Source organism: Scyliorhinus torazame, chromosome 21 (assembly GCF_047496885.1).
Source record: "Scyliorhinus torazame isolate Kashiwa2021f chromosome 21, sScyTor2.1, whole genome shotgun sequence".
Classification (NCBI taxonomy): Eukaryota; Metazoa; Chordata; class Chondrichthyes; order Carcharhiniformes; family Scyliorhinidae; genus Scyliorhinus; species Scyliorhinus torazame.
This window is the reverse complement of record NC_092727.1, coordinates 21,667,389-21,679,862: the sequence shown is the minus strand read 5'-3', so window position 1 is coordinate 21,679,862 and position 12,474 is coordinate 21,667,389. Positions and strand designations below refer to the sequence as shown.

Sequence of the window (12,474 nt, the reverse complement as noted above, 5' to 3'; positions counted from 1 at the left end):
GGGGGGGGGGGTGAGGGCCCGGGTGGGTCCTCAGGGATGTTTGTGTATAGATATTTGTACCAGGTTATGTATATTGGATCGTTTGATTTTATTTTTGGAGAGTTATTATTTTTGATATGGCAGTTGCCATTTAGTTTATATATTATTTATTTATTTGTTAAAACGGCCACTGTTATTTATACTGTTTTATTGTTGTAAAAAGGAAAACCTTTGTATTGTTTTGTTTGGCCAAAAGATTTTGAATAAAATATATATTTTTTTAAAAAGTATTGTGCTCGAGTGAAATTTTGGCCAGACAAGGTAAAAATAGCAGGTTTGCTTCCCTGAAATCAGTGAATCAATTGGGCTTTTTAAAAATCACAGCATTTTGGTGCCAGCCCACAAATTATTAGTGTAATTGAATTCGAGCTCCAAATCTGTACAGCTGTGATTTGAATGCTCAAACTTCGGTTGCTCACCTAATAACATAACCATTTATCATTAACTGTCAACATGCTATTAAACGGCTACAAGCGGAGCAGCTATCTTTATCAGACATTAAACAACAATCTGATCACCATGCCATCATCAAGCAAAACAGGTATTCCAGCAAAACACATTTTTGGATGTCCACTTTTCTCACGGTTCATGTTTCAGCACAGGAGAAGGCTGCATTCCAAATCATAGTCTTGCTAATTATTTTCCGAAGATGTCTACTCATTCCTCTGCTGAGCAATTCTGCATGTTTGGAGAATGCATTCCGTCTCATTTCTTTCGAGCTTTTAATTCTTCACGGCAAGAACTATCTTCTGCCAAGGTGCTTCCCAAGTACTTAAATTGCGACACCCGTTCCAGCTGTTAATCATTATTCTACCATTCTTTCTTTGTCTTCGTAACTTTTTTTGTTAAATTTTATTTTGTGAGATATCTTTATGTTAATTTTAATTTTGTGAGATATCACCACTTCACCATTCTATCATTTGTACCTGTAGATCTTCTGCTGTGCTAGCCACTGTGCTGGGTTGTCTGCAAATTCCACTATCTTCACCAATTGACTTACTACTTTGACGCCTTTGTGTAGTTCATTTAATGCTTCTTTACATTATAGCTAGACTAGAAAGTTATGAAACGTGGTTCTGGAAAGGATGGAGCAGGCCAGCTGGAGAGTGCAATGAAGTTCTGAGGATGGTGAAAGAGGAAAGATTGTTTGTGAATATTATCAAGGGAAAACAACAAGGTTGGATTGGCTGTATTCTAAGGCCTGAGAACCTGAATACGGTGATTAATGGTAGATTGGGGGGATGTAAACCAAGAGGGACAAAAAGCATGATGATGTTAAGACAGGTTGAAATTGAAAATGGGAGGCTCCTAAGAGCAATGAAGAGGAAAGTGCAAAGCATGGAGAAATGATTAGAGGACCTGCTCTTTGTTAGGGCACATGTAATGAACTTTCCCAGAGTCTGACATCGGAGTTTTCAACATAATTTGAAACAGAATGCTGCAACACAGGACAGCAATTTTAATATACAATTTAGAGCTTGGACCAGAAATTGTTTTTGTACAGAATATGATAGGAAAGGGATAATTTTATAGTTCATCTCCTGCCAAGACAAAAATGGATTCTGTGAAGGAAAGATAACAGAAAAGTGACATGAATGCATAATCTGCAATCTTGCTCAATTACTTTTTCAGGTAAGACTGAAATCATGGAAAGCTTTCTTCAGATAATATAAATATAGTAGACTGTACACTGCAGTACGTTTGATTGGCCAGCTATTTTTCTTTCATTCATACTTCCTTCTGTCCGAGAACTTAGATAGATAAGACACAGGAAAACCTTCATGCCAGTAATAATAAGTAAAACTGAAACCAGTAAATTGCTGAACTTACCTGCTAGCAGTTGGCTTAGTTTCTGGATTTTGGTTAACTTTATTTTCTTTTGATTTTGAACATTCAATCTGCAAGGGATGTGAAAGAACAGGTGAAGCTATACAAACTGCTATTAGTTTATTCTTCCTACAAAGTTGGCACTTCCAAATTTTTTGTCCAGACATATCCAGTCACCATCGCAGATGCGAAAGCCAATATGTTTTCCATTCAAAAGGCTTGATGTTGGGGAGCTGCAGGTAGCACGTTATAAGGCGAGTGAGAGAAAAAGTACACTTTATGTGTTGCACCACCCGTCACAGAGTGAGTAAATAATGATCAAACGAATGAGCCCATCACAAGGCTCTCATAAAATATTCCGTACAAAAGGATTTATGCATCTATTGCATTCTTTTCAGCCGGTTTGATGGAAATCTTTTATTTTTAGTTGTCAACATTCAAACCATACTTCATTTATCACAGTAACAACTGCTCCACAGATGCAAATGTTAAATGGCAGCTTGCAACAGTTATAAACAAATACAACTTACTGTCTTTTGCCGAGAGTCCTGAAATATGTCCACCTTCCAGATGCATCCTATACAGTCTGGGGTGAGGCAGTCTAAACCCATAATGTCCTGGAACAATTCAAAACAAATCTTAGAAGTGGAAAAATGTGCCACGTGCATCTGATTCAATTACATCACAGGAAAAAGGAATATCTTCAATATATTAAGCTAAAGGGACCTGCAGTCAGTCTTACTACTATGGCAAATCTAGTTGGCAGGTTAGATCCTCAGAAGACATTCTAATCTTCGCTTAGCTGAATATATTTGTTTAAAAAGTCCAATCTGACTGTTTGAAATACATGATATGTTGCAGGTATGTTTGTCAGAACACGGTACTTCCGAATACTCAAAAAAGAATACAATAAATATTACAATACACACTTTTTCTACTTTATCTTGGAGTTCTTTAATTTTGCAGCGTTTCCAGCAGTACAAATGGTATTCAATACGGCAATTGTGACTGCAGTGCACTCGAACAAACCCCTGTAGATACAGAAAGGTGAATCTTTAAATTCTGCAACCTATAGAAAAATAACTGAACTGTATCTGGCAATATAATAAGATAATCCAGGTAACAAATTGGACTATTTATTAATTATAGAAACAATCCAGACATAACAGCAATGGAGAATGTTGAAACAAACAGAGAGCATGCAAGTTAAAATACAATGACCCAGAAAAACTGGTGATTCCTGGTTCAATAAATTGAAAGAGTGCTTGTTCTCCAAGTTCAACTGTTCAAACCTCATCCCCTCTTGGTTCTATCAGAAATTATCTACAATTGTCAGGAGGCAGCATGGGAAATGGCTAATCAAGCAGACACAGGAAATACTAAGTGGTCAGGGCTAAGACTCATTGTTGAACTGATGCAGTAGAGATTCGAGATAACATCTAATTTGGTCCCATGTTATATGACGGGAATGCTGGATGCCAGAAGTACAAAAATACTGTTCCGTTCCATGATACTGACACACCTTACCTTGACAAGTTCAAAAAACTACAAATGGGCCCAAAAGATAAAACATTGCAGAGTATACCATGAACCACACTGTCCCTGAAAAGTGCTCAGTCAGGTGGAAGCATCAAAGACGGTGCCTGAATGTACCATGTATGAAGCACCTACTATTATTTTTACCTGATTGCAAATGACCCATCCTGATGTATGCTCACGCAGACATCGGGTGAAGATTTATATTTAACTGTGTTACTCTTTGCCCGAGCTGCTTACATGTGAAGGGTACTAGAGGACAAGAAACATCCAAGGAAAAGTAAAGATGTAGCTGCTACAACAAAATGCCATTTGCCATATTTGTTATGTTCTGTTCCAAATTTTAACAAAAAAAGTTATGAAGACAAAGAATGAATGGCAGAATAATGATTAACAACTGGAACAGGTGTCGCAATTTAAGTACTTGGAGAAAAGATGAAAATCTTTGTTTTACATTGAAGATTATCAGATCTGTTTCTGAAGTTAGCTTCAGGTTTTCTTCACAACAAGAAGCACATGATGTGTAATGACATTGCTCTACTACAGAGATGAAGAATGAAGTAATTGTCAAAGCTTCACCTGGAATTGGAAACTATCCTCTTGAAGTTTTAAACAATAGTGAGCATTTGCTTTTAGATACAAAAACTTCAATTAGAATTAAAAAGATTACCAATCTAAATTAATAGTTTAGTCCCAGTTGCCTTGTTTTAACAAAGTAATGGAGAATGTGTCTTTATGCTTTTGTATTTCATTGTTACAAACTAATAGTCTATAATAGAATAAATCCATTACAACATTGTTTAATATACTAATTCACCTGAAGGTCTACCAACCATTAGAGACAGACCTAACACTGGTATTTCACCTCAGAGTTACACAGCTCAAAATATCATCCCAGTCACAACACAGATTAGAGAACAAGAATTTTTAATTGTATTCTGACAAAATGTTAACTCTGTTTCACTCTCTGCATTGCTGCCAGACCAGCTGCAGATTTCCAGCATTTTCTGTTTTTGTTTCTAATGCTTCTGTTCAACCTTTTGATAGTTCAAATGATGCAAGTTTATTGCATACACGTGCAAACTGTACAGAAATAAAATCTTACCTTAAAGTCAGGATCAGATTTATAAATGTCACATTTGTTGTTATGGGTATAACAGAACTGATAATGGCAGACAGCATCGGGCCGTGGGGGGCACAAGCATTCTTTAAGAAGGGACTTTAACAGCTCCTAGGTTAAAATATAGTGCAATAATTCAGAACAGAAAATTAAAACCAACCAACTTGATTGTGAACTCTAACTGTTTCAATAACGTCTTGAATAAGGAACTTCCCAGACAAAGAGTCGGAGTGAGTAACTCATTAGCACTGCAAGCACCTGTGCTTAAATGTATCTATTCAGTATTCAGCAGCGAACTCAGAATAGTCACAAGTCAAATACTTCAAAAGTACTTTATCACAGTTGCCTTGTGAGCATTGCTCTCTTTTAACAAAGTAATGGAGAAGGTGACTTTCTACTTTTGTAATTCAATGTTACAAACTAATACAATGGAATAAACCCATTACAACATTGTTTAATATACTAATTCACTTGAAGGTCTACCCACCATTAGGGACAGATCTAATAATTTAATACTTTATTTTATTATTTTATGGGATGTGGGCAATGGCAAGACCATCCCTAATTGCCCTGAACTGAATGGTTTGCTGGGCCATATCAGAGGGCAGTTACGAGTCAACCACATTGTTGTGGGTCTGAAGTCACAGGTAGACCAGGCCAGGTAAGGATGGCGGGGTTCTTTCCCTAATGTTAGTGACCAAGATATGGCCCTGTCAACAATTAGTCGATAGGCCCTATCAAGATTAATTGCCTGAGTTGTTAAAGCCAGTTTGGGTGATACTTTATTTTCAATTCCTGGTTCAAAAAGGAGTGTAAGTTATACGTTTCCTCTGACAATTCAGAATCAAAGATATTTCCAAGATCTAGCAACCCATGAGGCAATGAGATATGGACTCACCCAGATTGGACAGTACCAACAAAATTAATCTGGTTTAAAAATTTGCAATAAAATGTGATGCGTTTGATATGTATATCTATTCGCTACCATTTCTCAAGCTGCAATAGAAAGACAGCCCCCATCAAAAGAAGCAAAACACTGGATTTTGGAAATGTGAAATATAAACAAAAAATGCTGGAAATATCCAGCAGATCTAGCAGCATCAAAATTAACTGCATGAATTGCTGATGTCAAATTGTATAGTACTTTATTTTTAGTTGGTGGGTCAAAAAAGAAGCTGGAAGTTAAACATTTCAGATTCAGAAGCAAAAATATTTCTATCAACAGCAAGCAACATTTGGGATGCTGAGCAGTGCATTCATCCAGATTACATAGCATCAACAAAAGTTTGCATTTCTAGTATACCTTAGACATAGGCACTTCACTAAGATGAACGTCGAGTCTTTTGGCTCCTTGACAGTCTAAGGTTCAGACCGTGGAGGGTTAAACTGATGAAAGGGCAGGTGCCGAGAAAGGCACATCTCCGCATACATGAAATTCCCATCTAAGTCCTTAAGCGGAAACAGCCCCCTCATTAACATGCGCAAGGTGCTGAATGCTTGTTTTAGGTGGCTGGTTGCAACAGTTACTTTAGAAAATGATCCAACAACTTTAGCAGTGGCTGAACACAAAATTCAGGTAGGGTACAGTCATCTCGATGCTAAATCTGCCATTGCGACCTGCCGAAAATCAGGAGCAATGCGTATTAATTTCTACCTCTTGATCTGGCAGGATTCTGATGTTATAAAGAAACATCCGGAGTGCAATTTCTCCCCCCCCCCACAACAAAAGTGGAAAGAAATATGACTATATTGTTTTTCTATTTAAATTGGGGGAGTCCTATGAATAAAAAGTTCTCCACCTGGATAGTCCCATCTCTTGGCATTTGACGAGGAACAGTCTTTCTCAAATGCAACTTGTGGAAACGTTTGTGAATAAATGTACACCGAGAATAAACTCAATATTCTTGAACAAGGAACTTCTCATACAAAAGTTAGGAATCAGTAACTCATCAGTACTAGAAATACCATGAGTTCTGCTCAAGAGTGCCAATTATGTATCCAGCAGCTTACTTGGAATAGTTATGAGTGAAATATTTTAACATTTTATCTATAAGCAGAAGTATGATGTATAAGCAGAAGTATTTTAATTTGAACTTTTCCAGTTGTGACAAATGATTTCATGCTTCCTGTGTCTCCATATGAATTGGTTTTCATCTCTTTCCATAATATTTTGGCCCAAATTCTTTTGATATATCATGGCAAAAGATTAAAAATCGAAATATTTCTGACAGTGATGCTCTGATTGGTTTCAGACTCTCTCAGGTCATACTCGCAACCCAATACCCTCAGATTACCCTCCCTAACAATGTGATTGGCAAGGTGCTCCACATGTCCATAGAAATGCAAGAACATGTAGATGATTGCTTTTCATATTCTACTGCATTCTTTGTATAGACATGCAATTGTCTCCTCTATCTTTGCATGCAGACTGCTTTACTTCACTAGTTCATCCATCTTAAAATAAATTCAGAACTTGTTACCTTCTAGTTTCTTGAACTTTAATCCACAATCACCCACTCCTCCTAATCCATATTGGCATCACGCAAGTCCTCAAATATAAAGCTCTCATCTTCGTGTTTAAAGATAGTCTTGCCCTTCTTATCGAACATAAAGAACAGAAGGAGTAGTATACTTGGCCCCTCGCCCCTTCTCTGCCGTTCAATTGATCATGGCTGACCTGATTGTGGCCGAACACCACTTTCCTGCCTGCTCCCGTAACCTTTGAAGATTAAAACCTATCTAACTCCGTCTTGACCATATTCAATTACCCCACTTTTACTGCTCTCTGGGGTTGTGAGCTCTGTGATTTCCTCTCCTGTTTCACACCACATCCTGAACTCTATTCATTTTTTTATAGCCTCAGAGTCCCTTCTATCTTTCTCCTCACCATTGGCAGCATACCTTCAGCCATCTAGGCCCCTGTACTAGAAATCCTTTCCTTTATCCCTCCACCTTTTAATGTTTAAGAACCTCCTTAAAACCTCCCTCATCAACCAAGCTTTTGGTCACCACTTCTTTTGATTTCTTGTCCATTTTATGAAATCCCCTGGTAATTTTCTGTCAAAGGTACGATCAGTACAAGCTTTTGTTGATGCGGTCTAATCTGAACGAATCACCAATGTCCCACATACAACTTGCTCTTGCTCCTGAATGCCAAATTGGCAGAGAACATTTTAAATTCCTAGCCTTTCTGAACCATTAACTAAAAATAAAGTACTATCCAATCTGAGTTAAATCAAACATCAGCCTACTTGGAGCCAAAAAGCCTTAAATATTTATCAGTAATCACTCAACTCATCTTTCACAAGCACAATGTTTATTCTATCACCTGCTATTATGTAAAACCACTTTTAACTTAGTGCCTCTTGTCACTGCCCAAAACGAAGCCAAAATTGAGAGGGGGGGGAATTCTAGCTTTGATCAGCCTTTCATTTTACGAATGCACGGTTATTTAACAGGTGAACTTTCCCTCTATTAAATAGACTCTTTCAAAAGCTCAAATTGTAACTTCTCCTATATGGCCTTTATATTCCAAAGAAAATGCTACACAAACAAAATATCTAAAAACATTTTTCTCCCAAGCAATGGCGTTTGAAGTGATACAATTCAGGATTGACTCATAACAGAATGGGCTAATGGTGAGTTTGTATCTAATGATCATCTTTAAATTATTATTAAAGGAAAATGCACAATTTTACTTCCTTACTTTCAGTACACCATCCCTAGTTTCTTCAATTACTGTATCTGTGCCTGGCCAAGTCCGGAGTCCTGGGACTAAATCACTCTCAACCAGTGTAAGAGACTTCTCTAAAGTTGTCCTTGCTTCTTTATATCTAGAAAGAAAAGAAAATGCAAATTAAATGTTTTTCCTCCTTGTATTTTTGGATAATCCTTAATTCAGTAAAAGGACAAATCCAGTCATTGGCTATCTGGAAATTATAATTTTGAAGTGTTTTAGACATATCCACCAGAGAAATCTGCCAAGCTGAAATGGCAGAATCTGGTAGTAATTTGTTCTTCAGTTTTTCAAATTCATTGTACCGATTCAGTAGATTGTTAAACCTCAACAACTATTAATTCTACACCTCCATCTCAAAAACTGAAGCCAAATAAGTGATACCTTTATAACTTTTTCTGCATAATTAAGATAAATAAACTATAAAATTGAGTACATTATGCATTTGAAGACTGAACAGAAGCTGGCTTTACATGAGTAGTTGAGCAGTCAATTTTAATACTCATTCACAGAAGATCACACCTTGTATAATGGATTTTTGCTATGCAGAAACTTTGGCAATCTTGTGTTTTTTATCGTCTTCAACACAGACAAATATTTGTATGAGTTATGAAGGCCATTAGATGGTTAAGGGTCGCTTGCTGACTTTGGACAATTAATTAGTGCAGCTAATTAACTGTCACGCTCGAGTGATTTTGAAGTGGTCAGCTGGAAATTGACAGCACTTATGTTTGAAATGGTCCAGGAGCCGTCAATCAAAGCTTGGATGTTGATGAACATTGAGGTTAGAGTACTTCAGTGTTACTCAACTGTGATGGGAGATGAATGGAGCAATGCTGACAGCTGTAACTGTGTCAAAGCCACCAATCACAGCCTAGTAAAGATAAATTAATGAATGGCTTACTGCACAAAGATCTGAGAGGGTTTAAACTGACTGGTTTTCTCGTTGTAGGAATTGACAAGTGGTATTTTCTGTGCCTGGACCAGCAGGTGTATTGCCCAGGTAAATGTCAAAGCCGTAATTTTTTTCACTGCCTGTCTGGACTGTTCTCGAGCTTCCAGACAGGGGCCTCACTTCTAGGGACTTCCTGAATGGGTCTCTTTTGTGTGTGGGGGTCTCTTTATTTAGGGGTCTCTGGGGGCATCCCTAAATTTAGGAGGACTCTGGGGGGCAGGAAAGGGTGGCCCTCGGATGGACTTTGGGGGCAATTCTCTCAGTTACCCACCATGAGGTTCACCGCGACAAGGCCACACTTGCCAAGACTTGGAGTGATGATCGCCCATGTGATTCCCAGCCCATAGGATCAGAGAGTCTCACGGGCCCAGAAGATCTGGTGCCCGGCCCACAAAGTGGTCTCAGTGACCCATTTGCACCCTCCCACTGGCAAGGGATGCGAACCTTAATTTCACCGCCAGCAGGGGACTGGAGCATCAGAAATGGGCACCGATCCTATTTTCTTCACTACTATTGGATTCTCCGCCTCACCAGGAACTCTGCTGCTGGCGGCGTAAGGCGGAGAATTTCGCCCCACATGTACATGGAAAAACGCAAGTAAATTATGTTTACCGCTTAACATTGGCAGCTTTATGTTCACAATGGAATAAGTTAAAAGTACTGACTGAAATGATTACTTTCAGTGAAAACAATTAGAACTTGATTACCTATTCCATTTGAGATAGACTTGGCTGAGACCATAATATGAGAGGCAGTTGAAGCGACTAGAATCTTCTTCCTTGAACTCAAGAATTTTCATGAAGTGCTGCTCAGCTTCCAAAATATCCTAAGACAACAATGGAATGAAGGGAATACATTTCACAAGTCCACCCTTCAACTTCATATGGTATGCTTTAATGCTGGATAGCCATATATCAACTGTAATGCCCTTGGAAAAGTATTTTGGACCAACATTTTAAATTAATGAGCTGAATCTGCCTGAGCATGCAAACTGTGGACCTTTTCATGACTGGCATGACTATAGTTTCTTCCAGGAATTAATAATGGAAATGTGACATACACCGACAATCGGAGCCACCTATTCAAAAACATCTGTACTACAGTTGATTCAATTGACCAAAAATTCAATTGCACTGCTCCTCTGGCTATTATTGTTTGATTTTCCAATTTTATAACTGTGCAAAGAATTCCTTTATTGTTAACAGCTTCATAAATGTAAAAAGTGCAAAATGTTCTTAAAAATTGAGGCAATGCAATTACTCCCGCAAGAATTATTTACCAAATATAGAAATTCACTTTCTTATGGGACAATCTCTAGCCTGTAACGCGATCAAGTAACTTCATGTGAAAGATGCAAATATAAACAATTCTGTAATAGCACTCTTGCCGAGTCAGACGCTGTGGGTTTAAGTCTGGCACACAATCCAAACTGACACTTCAATGGAGTATTGAGGGAGTGCTGCATTGTTGAAGGCATCATCTTTTGGATGAGACATTAGAGCATACATGCCACCCCTTGGTAAGAAGGTGGAACTTCATCAAAGGGCTATTTTCACCTTTTTCTGAAATTCAAATCACTTGATTTGCCAGAATTGCCTGACAAAATCAACGCTGCAAGTCTGTGACAGCATGTCAAATCAGCACTGTTCATGGCCATCAGAAAGCCACCTACGAAGTTAGCTGTAGGAAAATAGATTTGTTGCCAGTAGGACAAGTCACATTCAAATATCTTAAGATTATATGAGTCACTTGCCATTCTGGATAATTCTTTACATGAGAATTTCATTTTTACTTGGTGCTCTACAATGCTGTAATCAATGTAATCACAAAAGTGATGCAAGCGATGGACAGGTTACAGGGTGCAGTAAGATGTAAATTATTGCACAATATAATAATGATTAGGGACAGATTGTAGCATTTAGAAACCAATTATAGTCTTAAAGTGAAGACATTTTATCTTTACATCAATTTAAATCATATAATACAATCCTAGGTTGAAATAATCTGAAATACATTTAGGCAACTGGCTCATTATCATTTTCAGAAAGCAATGTTACATTGATTCAGCTTCACACCAGCTGCCATGTAGCTGCATTAAGTACAGACTGAATTTTAAATAGTTCAGATGGAATTGTATTTTGTTCCTTTTTAATCAGCTCTCTACCTTCCCCCAAAGGGCCAGAAATGAAACTTGGGCCTGCACTGTTCTCAACAGATTTCTTTTCTCACCAACTTTCTCTGTTCCTATTCCCCTATGCAGACCGTGGCATGTTGCTGTGGCACGATTGGTGCCAGTCACTCTCTGGCAGGGGACCACAAATGTACAGGTTATTCAGCTCTAGGAGATAACATACGAAAATGAAAATTGCTTATTGTCACAAGTAGGCTTCAAATGAAGTTACTGTGAAAAGCCCCTAGTCGCCACATTCCGGCGCCTGTTCGGGGAGGCTGTTACGGGAATCAAACCGTGCTGCTGGCCTGCCTTGGTCTGCTTTCAAAGCCAGCGATTTAGCCCTGTGCTAAACAGCCCCAATGATAGTCTCAAAAACGATAGCATAATAAAATAATGGTATTTGCATATTTTGATTTACATTATAGTACAGAATTTAAGGCCATTTTCTATTGCAAATCCATCATGAGTGCTTCTTTAAGCTGCTACAGCAATCTGTACTTAACCTATTGAAGTTCACAGGGATGATATTTCAACATATTGTTCAAGAAGTCAGAAGATATATACATATCTATGTTCACATTTATTGTCCCAAGCTTTATAGTGCAGAAACACATGCATTTACTTTTGGGTACTTTTACTTAGTTTTTGTCAGTTATTCAAAGGGCTATTCAACATCAAGTTAAAATGAGCACTGAAATAAGATCAGTTTATTGAAATAAGTCACAGCACAGATGGAACACTGTTTTTCCCTCCATTGCAGGAGATCATCAACATTCATTGTTCAAAAATAGATGCAAGGCGTAAGATTCAAATTTATACTCTTGGTTTTCTTTTCCTCACTGCGTGCAATCTACAGCTTCACACCCACACCTACAAAGTTTCCACATCGAGTCTACAGGGGGTGTCAGATTATTTCATCATGTAACATCATAGCTGAACCCAACCATACCTAGTCTCAATATGCTGTCACGACACCCTGAGCTAGTGCGCGGTCAATTCCAGCCCCACCCGACCGACAGTCGCAACACAGATGAAATTAAATTTTATAAAATATTCAAAGTCCTTATTTAGCTCAATAAACTAGTCAC

The 12,474-nt window shown here is 38.1% G+C and overlaps 1 protein-coding gene across 7 annotated transcripts in view; it reads right to left on the bottom strand.

Annotated features, from left to right (window-relative positions):
- LOC140398216 (uncharacterized) overlaps positions 1–12,474 on the bottom strand; it is a 131,706-nt gene that overhangs the window by 60,222 nt on the left and 59,010 nt on the right. For 6 of the 7 annotated variants that reach the window (XR_011937438.1, XM_072486608.1, XM_072486606.1 and 3 more), the window contains 6 exons: positions 9,921–10,039; positions 8,229–8,355; positions 4,508–4,633; positions 2,796–2,897; positions 2,397–2,483; positions 1,870–1,937 (listed from right to left, as the gene is read on the bottom strand). Coding sequence is in view for 6 of the 7 variants with exons in the window: in XM_072486608.1 (XP_072342709.1) it covers positions 1,870–1,937; positions 2,397–2,483; positions 2,796–2,897; positions 4,508–4,633; positions 8,229–8,355; positions 9,921–10,039 (629 nt within the window). In the remaining variant the exon portion in view is untranslated. The remainder of the gene's footprint in view (positions 1–1,869; positions 1,938–2,396; positions 2,484–2,795; positions 2,898–4,507; positions 4,634–8,228; positions 8,356–9,920; positions 10,040–12,474) is intronic. The other variant, XM_072486611.1, reaches the window with a different exon arrangement.